The 13,869-nt window shown below is 43.6% G+C and overlaps 1 protein-coding gene across 4 annotated transcripts in view; it reads right to left on the bottom strand.

The window, feature by feature from the left end:
• Positions 1-1,344: 1,344 nt before the first annotated feature.
• ARHGAP25 (Rho GTPase activating protein 25) overlaps positions 1,345-13,869 on the bottom strand; it is a 90,113-nt gene continuing 77,588 nt past the window's right edge. For 3 of the 4 annotated variants that reach the window (XM_015063977.3, XM_053200687.1, XM_027072307.2), the window contains 5 exons: positions 12,086-12,159; positions 10,463-10,584; positions 9,201-9,397; positions 6,115-6,647; positions 1,345-3,327 (listed from right to left, as the gene is read on the bottom strand). In XM_015063977.3, the coding sequence (XP_014919463.3) occupies positions 3,120-3,327; positions 6,115-6,647; positions 9,201-9,397; positions 10,463-10,584; positions 12,086-12,159 (1,134 nt within the window). In that variant the 3' untranslated portion in view covers positions 1,345-3,119. The remainder of the gene's footprint in view (positions 3,328-6,114; positions 6,648-9,200; positions 9,398-10,462; positions 10,585-12,085; positions 12,160-13,869) is intronic. The other variant, XM_015063979.3, reaches the window with a different exon arrangement.

Here is a 13,869-nt window from a genome sequence, read left to right as displayed (position 1 = left end):
AGACTCTGACCAGAATTCACTGGAAGGGAATTGCTGTGGTCTGGGTGTTTGTGCCCCTACCCCCAATTCATATGTAGAAATCCTAACCCTCAGAGATGATGGCATTAGAAGGTGTATAAATCTTTAGGGTGGAGTCCTCATGAATGGGATTAATGATTTATAAAAGAAGAGAGATTCCTAATCCCTCCACCATGTGAAGACACAATAAGAAGTCTGCAACCCCAAAGAGGTCCACACTTGACTCTGACCTCAAACTTCCAGCATCTGGAACTGTGAGAAATAAATTTCTGTTGTTTATGAGGCACCAAGTCTGTGGTATTTTGTTATAGCAGCCTGCATGCATGAAGACAGGGATCATCTCAGCCAATCCCTTAATGCAAAATGTCCTATCCAGTGCACTGACTTACTGGGAGACCCATCAGCTCTGCCTCAAACTCGAGACAAAAGTGACCTGATGCACACCATGCCTGGGGCTGTGTGGTAAATGAAAAATTTTGGTAGGGAAGATGGCCAGGGGTTTTAAAGTACATATTGCAGATCCCTTTTAGTTTCTCAACATCTGCATAGGTAGAAGAGAGGTAAAGGGAAGAGGGGGTGGGTGGCTGGAAAAAGGCAGACTGAGTAGATCTTGTCCATGGAGGAGCTGAAGGTGGGGGCTCCAGGGTCAGCAGAACACCAATGACAGAGGTCTGTCTCTGGGTGCGCTTCCCAGATCCTGGCTCCTTGGTCCAGGTGAGATCTGGAGCTATCCTGTTGTCTACCTCACATGTAGTCTTTTGGGCATTGAAGCCAGTGACATCAGACTCCAGATCTTCTTCCCTGGCCCTTCCTTGCACTCACAGGGTATAGAGTGCTTTCTTATGTTCTCTTTATATGGACAGTGTTAGCTTAGGCAAGCCAGGTTCCCCTCTTGCTCATGAAGAGGAATAGACACTCCAGCTTCCCAGGCTGAGCGGAGAGGCCACTCTGGTATCTCATAGTACTGGTGGAAGAAATAGAACAAGAGGCATCACCTGGCCAGGAGGAGCTTGGAATTCAAATGCAGCCCTTCTGCTCAGTCTGAGCTCATGCTCCCATGCCCAGCTAGTTCCTGTAACATGGACCTGCAAACAAACAGTCTTCAGGTCCTCCTCTTTGCACCTTCAAACAAATGTTCCCTTTAGAATTATGAAGCCGACTACTTCCATGCTCAGCTGTGTTTCAACGCCTAAAGAGTCCGGGTGGGGAATCCATGGGAGAAAACGGGCACTATGTCTGGCAGAATTGTAGACTCTCATCGGTGTAAATGAGGTGTTCAATAAGTGTCTCCCTGCTTGCCACTCTGTAATTAAAAAACAAGTAAACCCCAGAAAATCAAACGTTTTATTGCTTTACTTAATGATGTTCCAAATCAACCCCCTCCCACACCCCGATCTTTCATTAGCAGGTCTCTAAAACAAACATGCCAGGTCTTGTCCCTGCCCTCCATCAGTCTAGTGACTGGTGGCAGGAGAAACAGGACCTGAGTAGCAGGACCGAGCAACACTGACGTCACTGTTTGTACCACTAGGTCTGTAGCCTGTGTCATGGCCACAGGCAGGGGTGGGGCAGGGGGAAACAACCAGAGCAAAGAGAACAAAGAGAAGAGGAGGAAAAGTGAGAAAACAAAAGGAGAAAAAGAAATAATTGAGGAGACACAGGCTGGGAAGACTAAACTCTCACCGCAGTAACCATGGATTTCAGACCTCTGATGAAGCCATGTGGTTTCAAGAGTCAAGTCAATGTATGACAGCAATGGGGATGACGTATGTGAAACTAGAACAGGTAACACCTGCTGGGAAATCTGTCCAGTGGCCCCCAAAGCTGAAAGCACATTTGAGAATATCTATTTGTCTGTGTTTTGTTCTTACCCTTACTCAATGTCTGTCCTGTATATGTTTTATGATTTACATGATATAGCAATGTAGCAGTACATGATATAATTTATAAGTAAAGAAATATATTGGGGGGGGTGTCTGCTCAAATATTTTCTACTCATGGAGTACATAGTCAAAAGAGCTTGGAGACCACTTAATCAGGATAATGACAAAAATTATTAAAGCCTCCACTATCCTTCCTAGCGAGGCTTCGGGCCTCACCCAGGCCCTCTGCCAGGCTGGCTTCACTCTAGGAGGAAAAGTCTGCCAGGAAGGCTCCTCTCCTAGCTACTTTCTAGTGCCTCTTATCCCTAACAAGAGTGAAATCACTGGCATTTTGGTGAAACAGAAAAAATATTATTGGGACTACTACTATCTAAAAACCCCAGCCAGCCTCTGAGGAAGTCACATCGTGGTGAGAAGGCATCTTTCACAGGCCTACCATACACAACTGTGGCCATGGAAAGGAAATGTAATCCAGCCCATGTCCTGTTCACCAAGCTTTGCGCCTGGAGAGGGGTGTGTCTGCTTCAAGGAAGGGGCACCTTTCACTAAGGCTCACAAAGGTGTTTGTAAGGATTGCCAATAGCCCTGCTCTCATAAATACACATTTATTGCTTGTTTTGTCCTAGTCTAATAATAATTTTGAGTTTCCAAACCCTGGAAAATGTGCATCATGGAGGGGGTGGCAGAATGGGGCTCCAGTCAACAGGTGCAGCTCCCCAAAACGCAGCTCACCACAGGTGAATACAAGAAAGCTAAATATCATTTTCTGCCCCTATGTCTCAGGGACACCATGAAGCCATCTGACTGGATGAATTGTTCCACAAAGAAAAAAAGAAAAAGAACTAACGCCTCAGTCCACCATCGGTTGGGGCCAACATGTTGCCTAGGTCCTTGGCACATGGCCTCAAATGTCTCCACTGGACATAGTCACCCAACCATGGAAGGTTCCATCTCACTCAGCCTGAGACCACGGTGGAATAATGCAATCCTTTTGAATACAGCCACAGGGGGCCATAGACGTCCCCACATGTCCCTGCTCACCCTCATCTTCCTGCAAATTCCATTGATTTATTTTACTGGGAAATGTGGTGTTTCCCCCCAAAATGTCTTCTTCTCCCTCATAGGGAGTAATTTTGCTTCTCAGTCATCAGGTAGCGCTGAGAAAGGGAGCGTGTCGGGTGGGCCTCTGTGGGCTGTCTCCATGTTTGCCTGGGACCCTCAAGCATCGGCCTTGGGCTCTTTCATTGATTTGACAAATTCCTTGACTTCTTCTTCCAGGGCCTTGTTCCTCCTCTCAACATCCTCCCGGGAGCGCTCCACATTGCGGAGGCTGATTTCCAAGGCTGCAAATTTCTTCCTCTCCTTCTCCAGTTCTTCATTGAGCCTCACCACCTTGGCCCAGACATCGTAATTTTCCTTCTCAAGGCTGCAAGGAAGAAAATAGCAGAATGAAAGAACAGGGTAGGACCTCTAGACTGTCCCTTCACCCTTGCTCACAACACCCTCTGTCCATTTTCCTTTCTACATCACAAGACCTATAGCCAACCTGAACCTCTTATTAATGTTCCACCCACCCCCCCACACACAGACTTCTCAGTAAGCCTGAATTCCCAGGGCATGTCTGAACCTCTCTTTTGTCATTTTAACACCATCTTGTGACATCTCTTGTGTTGTTCCTTCTCATGTCATTCTATGTTTTGTATCCTCCAGAAGATAATAGTCTTTGAAAGAAGGAACCACCTCTAACATATGTATATTTTCACCTCCACAGCACCTTGCACGTGTCCTGCTCAAGAGAAATGTTAATTGACTGCTGGGGCCCCATATTCCGATTCCCAACACCTTTGCACACATGAGGACCTGCTCATCCTGCTTCCATGGAGAGTACCAGCGCCATCTCTTATCAAGACCCCCTAGGGGTGGAGGTTTGGAGAAGTGTGGGGAACTGCCATTTGGAAGCAGAGGTCCTGACAGCCCCACCCCCACTTCTGAATCTGCTCCAGGTGAAAAATCTGTTGGGTTCCCGAATTCCCAGAATTTTCACTGTTACTGGTCCAAATCTTAGTCTAGTCCCAGGTGCTCCCTGCTCTGCAGGCTATGCTGAATTAACTCCTAGGAATGAGAGTACAATGCCATTTTTAAGCCCAAAGAGGAAATTTCAGGACTGTGGGAGATTGTGTGACTGGAAGTTTGCTTCAGAATTCCATTCTATGAGATGCTGCCTCTCTGCCCACCCCCCCTCCAAATGGCATATTTTGTATAGAAAATTGAGCTCTCATTTGAGCCCAGCCTGGCTTCTATCTTCAGGGGCTTTGGCCCATTCTGCATGTAACAGCCCATCTTTGGAGCCTTGCCTACCCCTGCCTATCTCTTCCTACAGATAATCTAGTCTCATTCCTTCTGGCCCTCTCATTACAAATCTAGTTTTCTTCTCAGAGTTTACTCTTGCTTCCATCTTGCTTTGGGAGAAATCTCAATTGAGAGAATACTGCCAGATTTTGACCACTGATTCCAGTGGAGAGGTAGAATCTGAGTGGGCTCAGGAGCCTGACTAATTCAGGTTCAAATACCTGATTACATCAAATACTGATGATTAGTTGTGTGACCCTGAGGAATCTTTTAATACCTCCTGAGCCCCTATTTCTTCTATAAAATGGGGATATTACCTATTTTGCAGGATTTCTGTGGGTATTACATGAAAGTGTGTATCTGGGGCACAAAGTTCAGAGCAGGCACTATGGACTGTTAACTCTCCCTCTGTTGAAAATGGAGGACTCTTCTGATGGGTGAATTTCAGAGAACTTGGTTCCATTCAGAAGGAGCAGCCCTTCCATGGCAGCTGGGTCTTTCCCTACCTTGTCAGTGACATTCACGTCAGAGTGCAGTGGGAAACTTCTCTGGGGCTGCTTCCCTCAGAGTCAAGATGGCACACGAGTGTTGTAGGCCTACAGATGATTGACTTCAGGATCTTAGACAAAGGATCTCCATTTTGCTTTTAGACGGGCACCCCTCTTTGTAGGGAACAAAGAATGAGGGCTCACAAAAGTCTTCCTGTCATGTACCTGAGTCTCAATGGACTGAAAAGTGGTCATGATTGGGAAAACCCTACTAGTTCATATTTCATTGTCATGATTAGTGTTAATATGGATTAAGCCGGATTGAGCTTTCCTCTCATGAAAAGTCAGTGGTGTGAAAAAGATTTCAAGAAAGTAGTTTATCTACCCAAGAGAGCAAATTGTGTCCAGGCATCTTAGGGATGTGCATGAAAATTGTGGCATGAGCTGCCACACTGGCCTTCCATTCACCCCTGCGGCCTGTACTCCATAGGAAGCCAGTGATTCAGTGAAGCTTTAGTCAGGTAGATCTTCCTAGAAACTCTGCTCCACACAGGCTTTAAGGGGGCTGGAAAGGCCTCCTGCACTTGTCTGCCCTCTCTCCTCTCAGTCACCCCCTGCTTCTCCAGCTCACCACGGCTCTTCTTATGCATTAACATGCCAGACCTGCTTCCTTCCATGGACTCTGCACCTTTGCTTCTCCCTGCCTGGCCTGATCTTCCCCAGTATGTGGACCTGACTCATTCCCTCTTCTCTTCAGCCCTTTGCTCTGATACCACCTTCTCAGTGAAGCCTTCCTGACCACATTATTTAATATAGGAACCCCCTTCTTGAACCCTTCCCCAACTCCTGCCCTGCTTTATTTTTCTCCATTGCATGTTCCATCCTCTGACATAGCATATATTTTAATTATGCTATGCCTTCCTATAGAAGGAAAATTCTATAAGCACAGACAAAACTTTTGTTTGTTTTGTTCAGTGCTGTTTCCCAACAGCCAAGATAGTGTCTGGCACACTATAGGTGCTCAATAAATATTTTCAGAATGGAGGTATTACATTAAGATGAACAAAATTTAAAGTTCCTCTTCATTCATTACAGCATGCAGATCCTTAAGGAACAACTATTTGGAAATGGTTGCTTAAGCCTTGTAAACTACATACTTAACTTCTCATGAATTTAACCTAAATAGAGTTTTCACTGATTTGGTCATCTCATTACTCCCTTTACCCCTTCCCGTAATTAAGCCCAATTGCTGTAGATTAGTGTGTTCTCTAAACTCAAGCTTTCTAGTATCATTTGTTAGCAGATGAGAACAGTCCCTGTTACTGCTGAAGATGGAGGCCGGGTGGCTGCTCAGGACCCCTCTGCATGTGACTTACTTTTTGATCTGTTCCTCATACATTTGCTTCTGTGTTTCTATTTCCTTTTGCAGTTCCTGGACCACCTTCTGCAAGGATTCAAGTTCCTCTTCTCCAGAGTTCTTTTTTCCAGGTCCGGTTTCAGAGTTTGGGCTGGCAAGAGTTTCTCTCTTGGAGTCACAAGCATGGGAAGAGACAGCAGCTGCCCCATCCCCAGGGGCCCCAGGCAGGGAAGGGATGTTATCATAGGTGGAAGTCCGCTGGGAGTCAGAAAAGTGGGGCATACCTTGAGACATTGTTCTCCGGTGCCCTTCCCCTGCCTTTACCTCTGAAGAGGGTGACCAGAACTCATTCTTAAAGATCTCTACTTTGTTGCTGTTGGCACCTTGAAACGCCGATGTCAAGAAGCATTTCCGATTAGGGAGTGTCTGAGTCCTTTTTCTCGATTGCAGCTTCCAATCTCCTAGCTTTTCCTTGGGGGCTTTACTGCTCTCTTCAAAATACCCATCACTCGGCTGTTGTCCAGTGGGGCTTCCTGCGTCTGAGTCGCTGGTCTAGAAAAAAATGGCCACGGATGTCATGTGGGTTTTCCCATATGTATCATGTTCCCAAGATAAGGAGTAGTGACTTGGCTGCACACCCGTGAAACTCTTAATTAGAAGACCATCTCTTAATTCATCACGTTAGTTAGATGTGCATGATCTGTGTGGTGTTTCTTTAAGAAGATATTGCACTTAAGAGGAATTCATGCTCTCAAATCAATGGTTTATTAGTGGTTAAGAGAGTCTCAAACTAGGATTCTTTCATAGCTTTAGGATGAGGAGATCTTGCTAGCTAGAACTCAAAATCCAAAAGGCATAAAATGCAAGTCTGATAAATTCAACCCACATGGGTTTCCATGACCCCCCAAATTAAAAAAATAAACAAAGAAATTGCATATAAAATCAAAAAAGAAATGACAAACTAGCAAAAATATTTGCAATACATATCACAGACAACAAGCTACTCTCTCTAATATATAAAGTTCATAAAACTCGAAAAGAAAAATACCAGCAACCAACAAAAATCTAGACAAAGAACAAGATCAGACAGTTCACAGAGGAAAAGAAAAATGCAACAAGCCTTTACACATAAGAAAATATGCTCAGTTTCTGCCATTATCAAAGAAACCCAAATCAAAATTAAAACTACTGAATATCAGTTTACACCTCTCAGATAGGACACGTCCCCAAATTTGAAAACACATTCTGCTAGTGAAACTGTAGGGAAACAGGTTCTTTCGTGCATTGCTAGTGGAAGTACAAAATGGCACAACCTCTATTTAACAATTTTAATAAAAATTACACAATAATCTACTTACCCTCTGATTCAGCAATCCCAATTCTGGGAATTTATCCTAGAAATACATCTCCTGAGTATAAAATGAAGTATGGTCAATATTATTCATTGCAGCCTTGTTTGTTGTACAAAGGAATGAAAACAAGTTGGTCAAATGAGAAACCTGTCCATGTATTGACATAAAAGGGTCTCCAGGATATACTCTAAAGTAGAAAAATGCAAGACATGAGCAGCGTGTGTGTATGTGTGTGTGCATGTGTGTGTAGAGAGAGAGCAAGAGATGTTACATTTGTATAAAAAAAAAAAAGTAAATAATTTACATTCATATCTGCTTGTATTTGCATAAAGGAACACTGGAAGGGTAAGTACGAAACTAATGAAGGTGGGAAAGGATGGGGTAGATGGAGATAGCAGAGGGAGCAAGCTGTCTCAATCTATATCTTTTTCTCTTTTTTATTTTTTTTAACCATGTGTATATATATTTTGAAATTAACTTTAAAACAAAAAAAAAGATAAGGAAAAAGAAAAAGAATGAGCCCTAAAATCAGAAAATCAAGACTCAAGCTCTCCTTCTAATCCCTCTAGCTAATCACCAGCTTTTGCAACCCCACCTGGAGTCAGAATCACCTGCGCCTCAAGGTGAGAACCAGAGCTAAATCCCATTCTTCAACATCCTAGTGCTGCTACCTTGGGCCAGCTGGTCAACCTCCTTGAGACTCAGCTCCTGAATGATAAAATGTGGATGATAAATCCTGCCCTACAGAGTTATGGTGAGAACCCCAGAGGTGACCTATTTATGTTTGTCATCACAGTGGCTGCTCATAGCTACCCACAATATTACAATAAATAGCAGAAACCTGTCATATGAGCCTGACAATGACCACTCTCAAGGACTGCTAGTAGGACTTCATTAAAGGAAGTATGAGCATTTCTAAATATTAATTTCATTTGAGAGTGTTAGTAAAATGCACTGTGTATAGACATCACCTAAGAAAAATCAGTACCACTATCTACCTTTTTTCCCAATACTTTCTTAATTATCCTCAGGATTAATAGTACTGCAGGCAACTGACATTACCAGGTCAGTCAGAAATTTTAAATTCATTTCTTGGTCACACATAAAGAACCAAGCTGCTACATCAAGTTCATGGTTTTTTTTAAAGTATTTGTCTCCATCAATATATAAAAATATTTGAGCTTTGTAACTAGTCTACATTTCAGAGGCTGAAGAGTTTTTTGACATTGGGAACGTGAGCCCCAACACTTCAGTACAAATGAGGGGGTTGACATTGCTGAGACAGCTTATCAGGGAATGAGAAATATTACACGAACACATCACATACGCTGAGAATGAAATCACGTTTCATGGGTTAGCAGGAAACCAGTTCTCTCTGGACTTTCACCCAGAGTTTTCAACAACTCTTGCTAAAACACTTACAATGTGATATATAATTTCCCCTATTGAAATTCCCTGGACTGTGCTTGGAATGGCTTCCCTTTTTGAGCGGACTTTACTGAGGACTCCCATTGCTCAGCCATTAGGAGATTGGCACACATGTCACTAATCCCACCTCCAGGATGCCAACAGAGACTAGATTTGAAAGAGGCCAGGCTTTCAAAACGTATTCAAATGGGTATCTACCATCCGTGCCCATTGCCACAGCATCATCAAAAACTCCCCCACATTGCCACACTAGACAAGCTCTTACATAGAACAACTTGGACTAAAGGGAAGAGTCAGGTGGAAAAAGAAGGCTCTCGGCACTTACCGTGTTACTAAAGCTGTCTGTCCTAGACATCGTGGGGTCTTCAGTGGCATCCCAGCCCACAGAACTTCGAGCCACTGGAGCTTTCTTGGGGTCATTTTTTTGAGCAGGGGGTGACAGGGGTGTATCCTTGGACTTGGGAAACAGAACTTCATGGTCTCTGATCATCATGGTCATCACTCTTTGGATTTGAGGAGTCCCTGAAAGAAAGAAGAAAGAGATCTGTAGAGTTGTACCATGGCAGGAGGCAGACATTCCTAAGGGTCTCCATCATGGGATGTCTCTAAACTTGGCTCTAAAACCACAGAGTCTGAAAAAACATCATTTTGCTCCTCATGGGACACTTCTGAATTGCTTGAGGTAGAAGATTGTGGTGGAAGAGAAGAGATAGAAGAAGGATACGGGAGTGGGTAAAAGAGGGTTATTTTCAGCCTGTATGGTCCTTTAGTCAGTCTTTGATCAGAAAATAGGCAGTATAATAGTAGAGAAAATGAAGATATCTTTCTCCCCTCATGTGGTCCTCAACATGACATCTGATTTCTTATTGCACACATAATAAATATGTGCTAGGAGTACTGCCTTCCCAAATCCATGGTAGACATCAATACTCTATGCCAGGACTTTTGCTCACTGAACCAAGACACACCCACAAGTGTGGCCTTTTTGTGAATTCTTACAAGTGGCCTTTTTGTGAATTGTCTTCTAAAGTCAAACTTGCTTTCTCCACTTTCTTGCAAATTCACTTTCTCTGGCTAAGGCTATTTAAAAGTAATTAAAGACTGGGACACCTGGGTGGCACAGTCGGTTAAGCCTCCGACTTCAGCCAGGTCACGATCTCACGGTCCGGGAGTTCGAGCCCCGCGTCAGGCTCTGGGCTGATGGCTCGGAGCCTGGAGCCTGTTTCCGATTCTGTGTCTCCCTCTCTCTCTGCCCCTCCCCCGTTCATGCTCTGTCTCTCTCTGTCCCAAAAATAAATAAAAACGTTGAAAAAAATTAAAAAAAAAAGTAATTAAAGACTAAGAAACACTAGCTGTTTTTGTGCTAGCCTATTGTACTGTGTGACCATTGGGTAAATTTTGAATCTCTCTGCTGTGCTGTGATCCGGAAAATGGACATAATTCCTACCCTGCTCCTTTCACAGGGCTATTTCACAATTTGGGCAAGTTAGTCAACAGAAAATGTTTGGCAATTTGCAGAGCACTTCGGTAGCTGTGTAATTGTCGTTACTTCCTCTGCACTCAACTTCCCCACAGGACCAGTCTTACCTCTCATGATCACAGCAGGGTCTTCAACCTTTGACCTGATGAGATTCACACCAATCACAGTAGCCAGGTTATCCACGCTCATTTTATTAACACCACAGTTCAACTGGATTTCATGTAGGAACCTGTGGGCAACCAGGAAATCCCATAGTAGGAAACAGGAAGTTGCCAGAAGGAAGCACTTCCAGCTATCAATGAGATCTCAGAGATGGATCTCATCTCCTTCCTTCTAGTCTCAGGAAGGGGACCAGTCTGGTCTGCTCTGCCCACATGAGATTAGCTTCACCTTGAAAGACTCAAGATCAAGGTAGAAGAGAAGCCAAGAGGGGCCTGTCCAGCTTCTGGTGGTGGCATTGGGGCTGGGAATGGAGTGTTGGCAGGAGGCAGGGTCCAATGCAGGGAGCTAAAAGGAAACTAGAAGGACTCAAATGGGTATCTGACTATCCCTAGTCCCAATTTCCTAGGCTTATCTCCCAGGTTCTCAGTATCCATCCCACCCAAGTTTCCAGAGAAGAAAACTTTCTCATGAGGAGATGTCACAGAGGGGAATGAAGAAGTGACTCTTGCTTCATCCTCTGATTATAGCACCAAGCATCTCAAATTCTCAGTGGGTGCTCAATAACTAGCAATGAATTTTTACTATAATTCTACCCATTGGAGACATGAAGCTCTCCTCAGATTCACTATATTAAAAAAAAAAACTGAAAACATCAGCAAAGGAATTTCTACTCTCTCTAAAAACCATTTTTAAATGAATTGGCTGAAGCAACATAAAATTCCAAATACATAGAAATTATCAAATTAATGGTGGTGTTTTCAAATGAGGAAACATTATGAAATATTACAGACTCATTTATAATCCTACTTTAGGACAGGCAGAAATGTTCACAATATAATATTAAGCCCCAAACAGCAAGACACAAATATGTACAAGAAATTGTTCCCCTATATTTATATTGATGTATGTAAAGATCTATCATAGAAAGAAAAACGTCCAGAAGGAAACATGCCCAAATAATAATAGTGATCTTTGCTGAGTGAGGAAAAGGCATTATTTTTATTTCTTATTTACGGTATGTTGTATTTTCCTTCTGCAAAGCATGCATCACTTTTATAATCTAGAAACTACAACAAAAATTTTTTTAAATAAAAGCAAATTTCAGCTCTGTCTGGCAAGAAGATCCAGATTCCCAGCTCAGACAGACCTGGGTCCATCTACGCACTACATGTTGCCACAGAGAAGGCACGCGGGTCCTCAGAAAGGGAAATAAGAAGGGTGGCCAGGAATGAATCTAGGGCACTAAGTTATGGTCCAAGGTCAGGAAGATGGAAGATCATTCTAGAAACATTCATAAGGATTCTGGGTTTTAATACATGTCCCAGGACTCCAGGTAGCACTTGGGCAGGCCTGGAAGAGGAACATGTTCACTTCATGTGCCAATCAGATTTTCAGCGGATCTTTTAAATTATCTTGTGGACATAGGGAACAAACTCAGTGCTGTGTGAATACAGTTGACCTTCCCAAAGTCTGGACCAGAAGCTCTGAGTTCACGGGGACACCCTTTCCTCCTCTAACCAGGTGCTTCTTTCTGATATGGCTGGAAACTGATACCAGGGGACTCTTACCTGCATATGTAGCTCAGGAGGTTATAGTTGTCTCGAGGAAGGATGGACAGCTGCTTCACCAGCTCCTGCTGAGCCTGGGAAGAGATTTTGAACACCCTAAATGAGCCTGCTCACTTGCCAGCCATGAGACTCTGGAACATAGGGAACATAACTGATGTATCTGTGCAGAAAGCAACACTTTGGTACTCACTCCTGTTCCCATAGTTTTGTGTGTTTTTTTAAAGCTTTTTATGTCCAAATAATTATAAATTCACAGGAAGTTGCGAAAATAGTATGGAGAAGCTCACAGGTTCTTATACAGCACATTTTTTTATTTGTCTCTAATCATGCCCTCTTCCCCAACTCAGAACTACTCTAAGGCAAGGACGATTTGACATCTCATACTCACAGTAATTGTTTGCTTAGTGAATGCTTAAGCTACAACACTCCAGTGAAGCACTGGATCACATCCAAATACCCCAAGTCACTTTAAAAGTAGTGAGAGAAGAAGGAAGCTTCGGAGAAGGATTTTAAGCATTATGGCCTTGCTGAGATCTGCGGGGACACAGGACAAGCTGACCAATCGTGGGAAAGGCAGGTAATGTTGGAATGTTCTACCTCCATGATGACCATGAATGCTAGAGAAGAAATTCATGTGCCAGGGAGAGGAGGGACAGAGAGCTTTCTTAGTTCTTTTCACCAGCAGCTGCCTGTAGGGTCTGTAGTCACTGTCAGTAACATCGCGATTATAAAAGTGTGCCAGTTAACATGAGACATGTGGGCTCCCTCAAACCTGAGCAGCTTCTCCTGGAGAAAACGCACCCTATGGCCTGTCAGCCTGCATGTAGTGACTTGGTGCAGACCCTCTGTATCTAGAATACCTGCTTCATATTAGGATTCCCTCTTCCAGTTTAATGGGTGAATTCTTTGTAAAGGTTGCTGTAGATTCATTGCTCTCAACTACCACTCCTGCCACATTTTCACCAATGAGGAAGGCTGTGGTCTCTCTGCCCTGCCCAGATGTGCGTTACCACAGATTAGAAACTCAAGCATGTTGAGGGGTGCCTGGGTGGCTCAGTCGGTTAAGCGTCTTACTTCAGCTCAGGTCATGATCTCACAGTTTGTGGGTTCAAGCCCCAACGGCTCAGAACCTGGAGCCTTCTTTGGATTCGGTATCTCCGTCTTTCTCTGCTTCTCCCCTGATCACGCTCTGTCTCTCTCTCCCTCTCTCCCTCTTTCTCAAAAATAAACAAACACAAAAAAATTAAAAAAAAAAAAAGAAACCCAAATATTTTGAGATGGAGAAAAGTTGGGAGAAGCAGGTCTAAAGCGAATAAGTTCAGGGGTGGGAGTCTTATTGTCAGATCTGCATCCACATACCTCTTTGCTTTTCCTGGAGCTATGGGGTGAGAGATTGCCTGAAACACTGATGCTTTTTAGCCAACTTTTAAACCTCATTCTATAAAATGTTACTAATTTCACAAGGGTGAGCTGATATACCTATATTAATTAAGACTTCTCATGTCCTTATCTCACTCTCTCCCCCAAAATTTATAAATCATGCACAAAATCATTCAGTTACTTATTTTATTTTATTTTATTTTTTAATGTTTATTTTTGAGAGAAAGAGAGACCGAGTGCAAGTGGGAGAAGGGGAGAGAGAGAGGGAGACACAGAATCGCAAGCAGGATCCAGGCTCTGAGCTGTCAGCAAAGAGCCCAACGAGAAGTTTGAACTCACAAACCGTGAGATCATAACTTGAGTCAAAGTTGGACGCTTAACCAACTGAGCCACCCAGGTGCCCC

This window comes from Acinonyx jubatus, chromosome A3, assembly GCF_027475565.1.
Source record: "Acinonyx jubatus isolate Ajub_Pintada_27869175 chromosome A3, VMU_Ajub_asm_v1.0, whole genome shotgun sequence".
Lineage (NCBI taxonomy): Eukaryota > Metazoa > Chordata > Mammalia > Carnivora > Felidae > Acinonyx > Acinonyx jubatus.
Note: the sequence above shows the minus strand (reverse complement) of the source record. Positions and strands in the feature narration are given on the sequence as shown.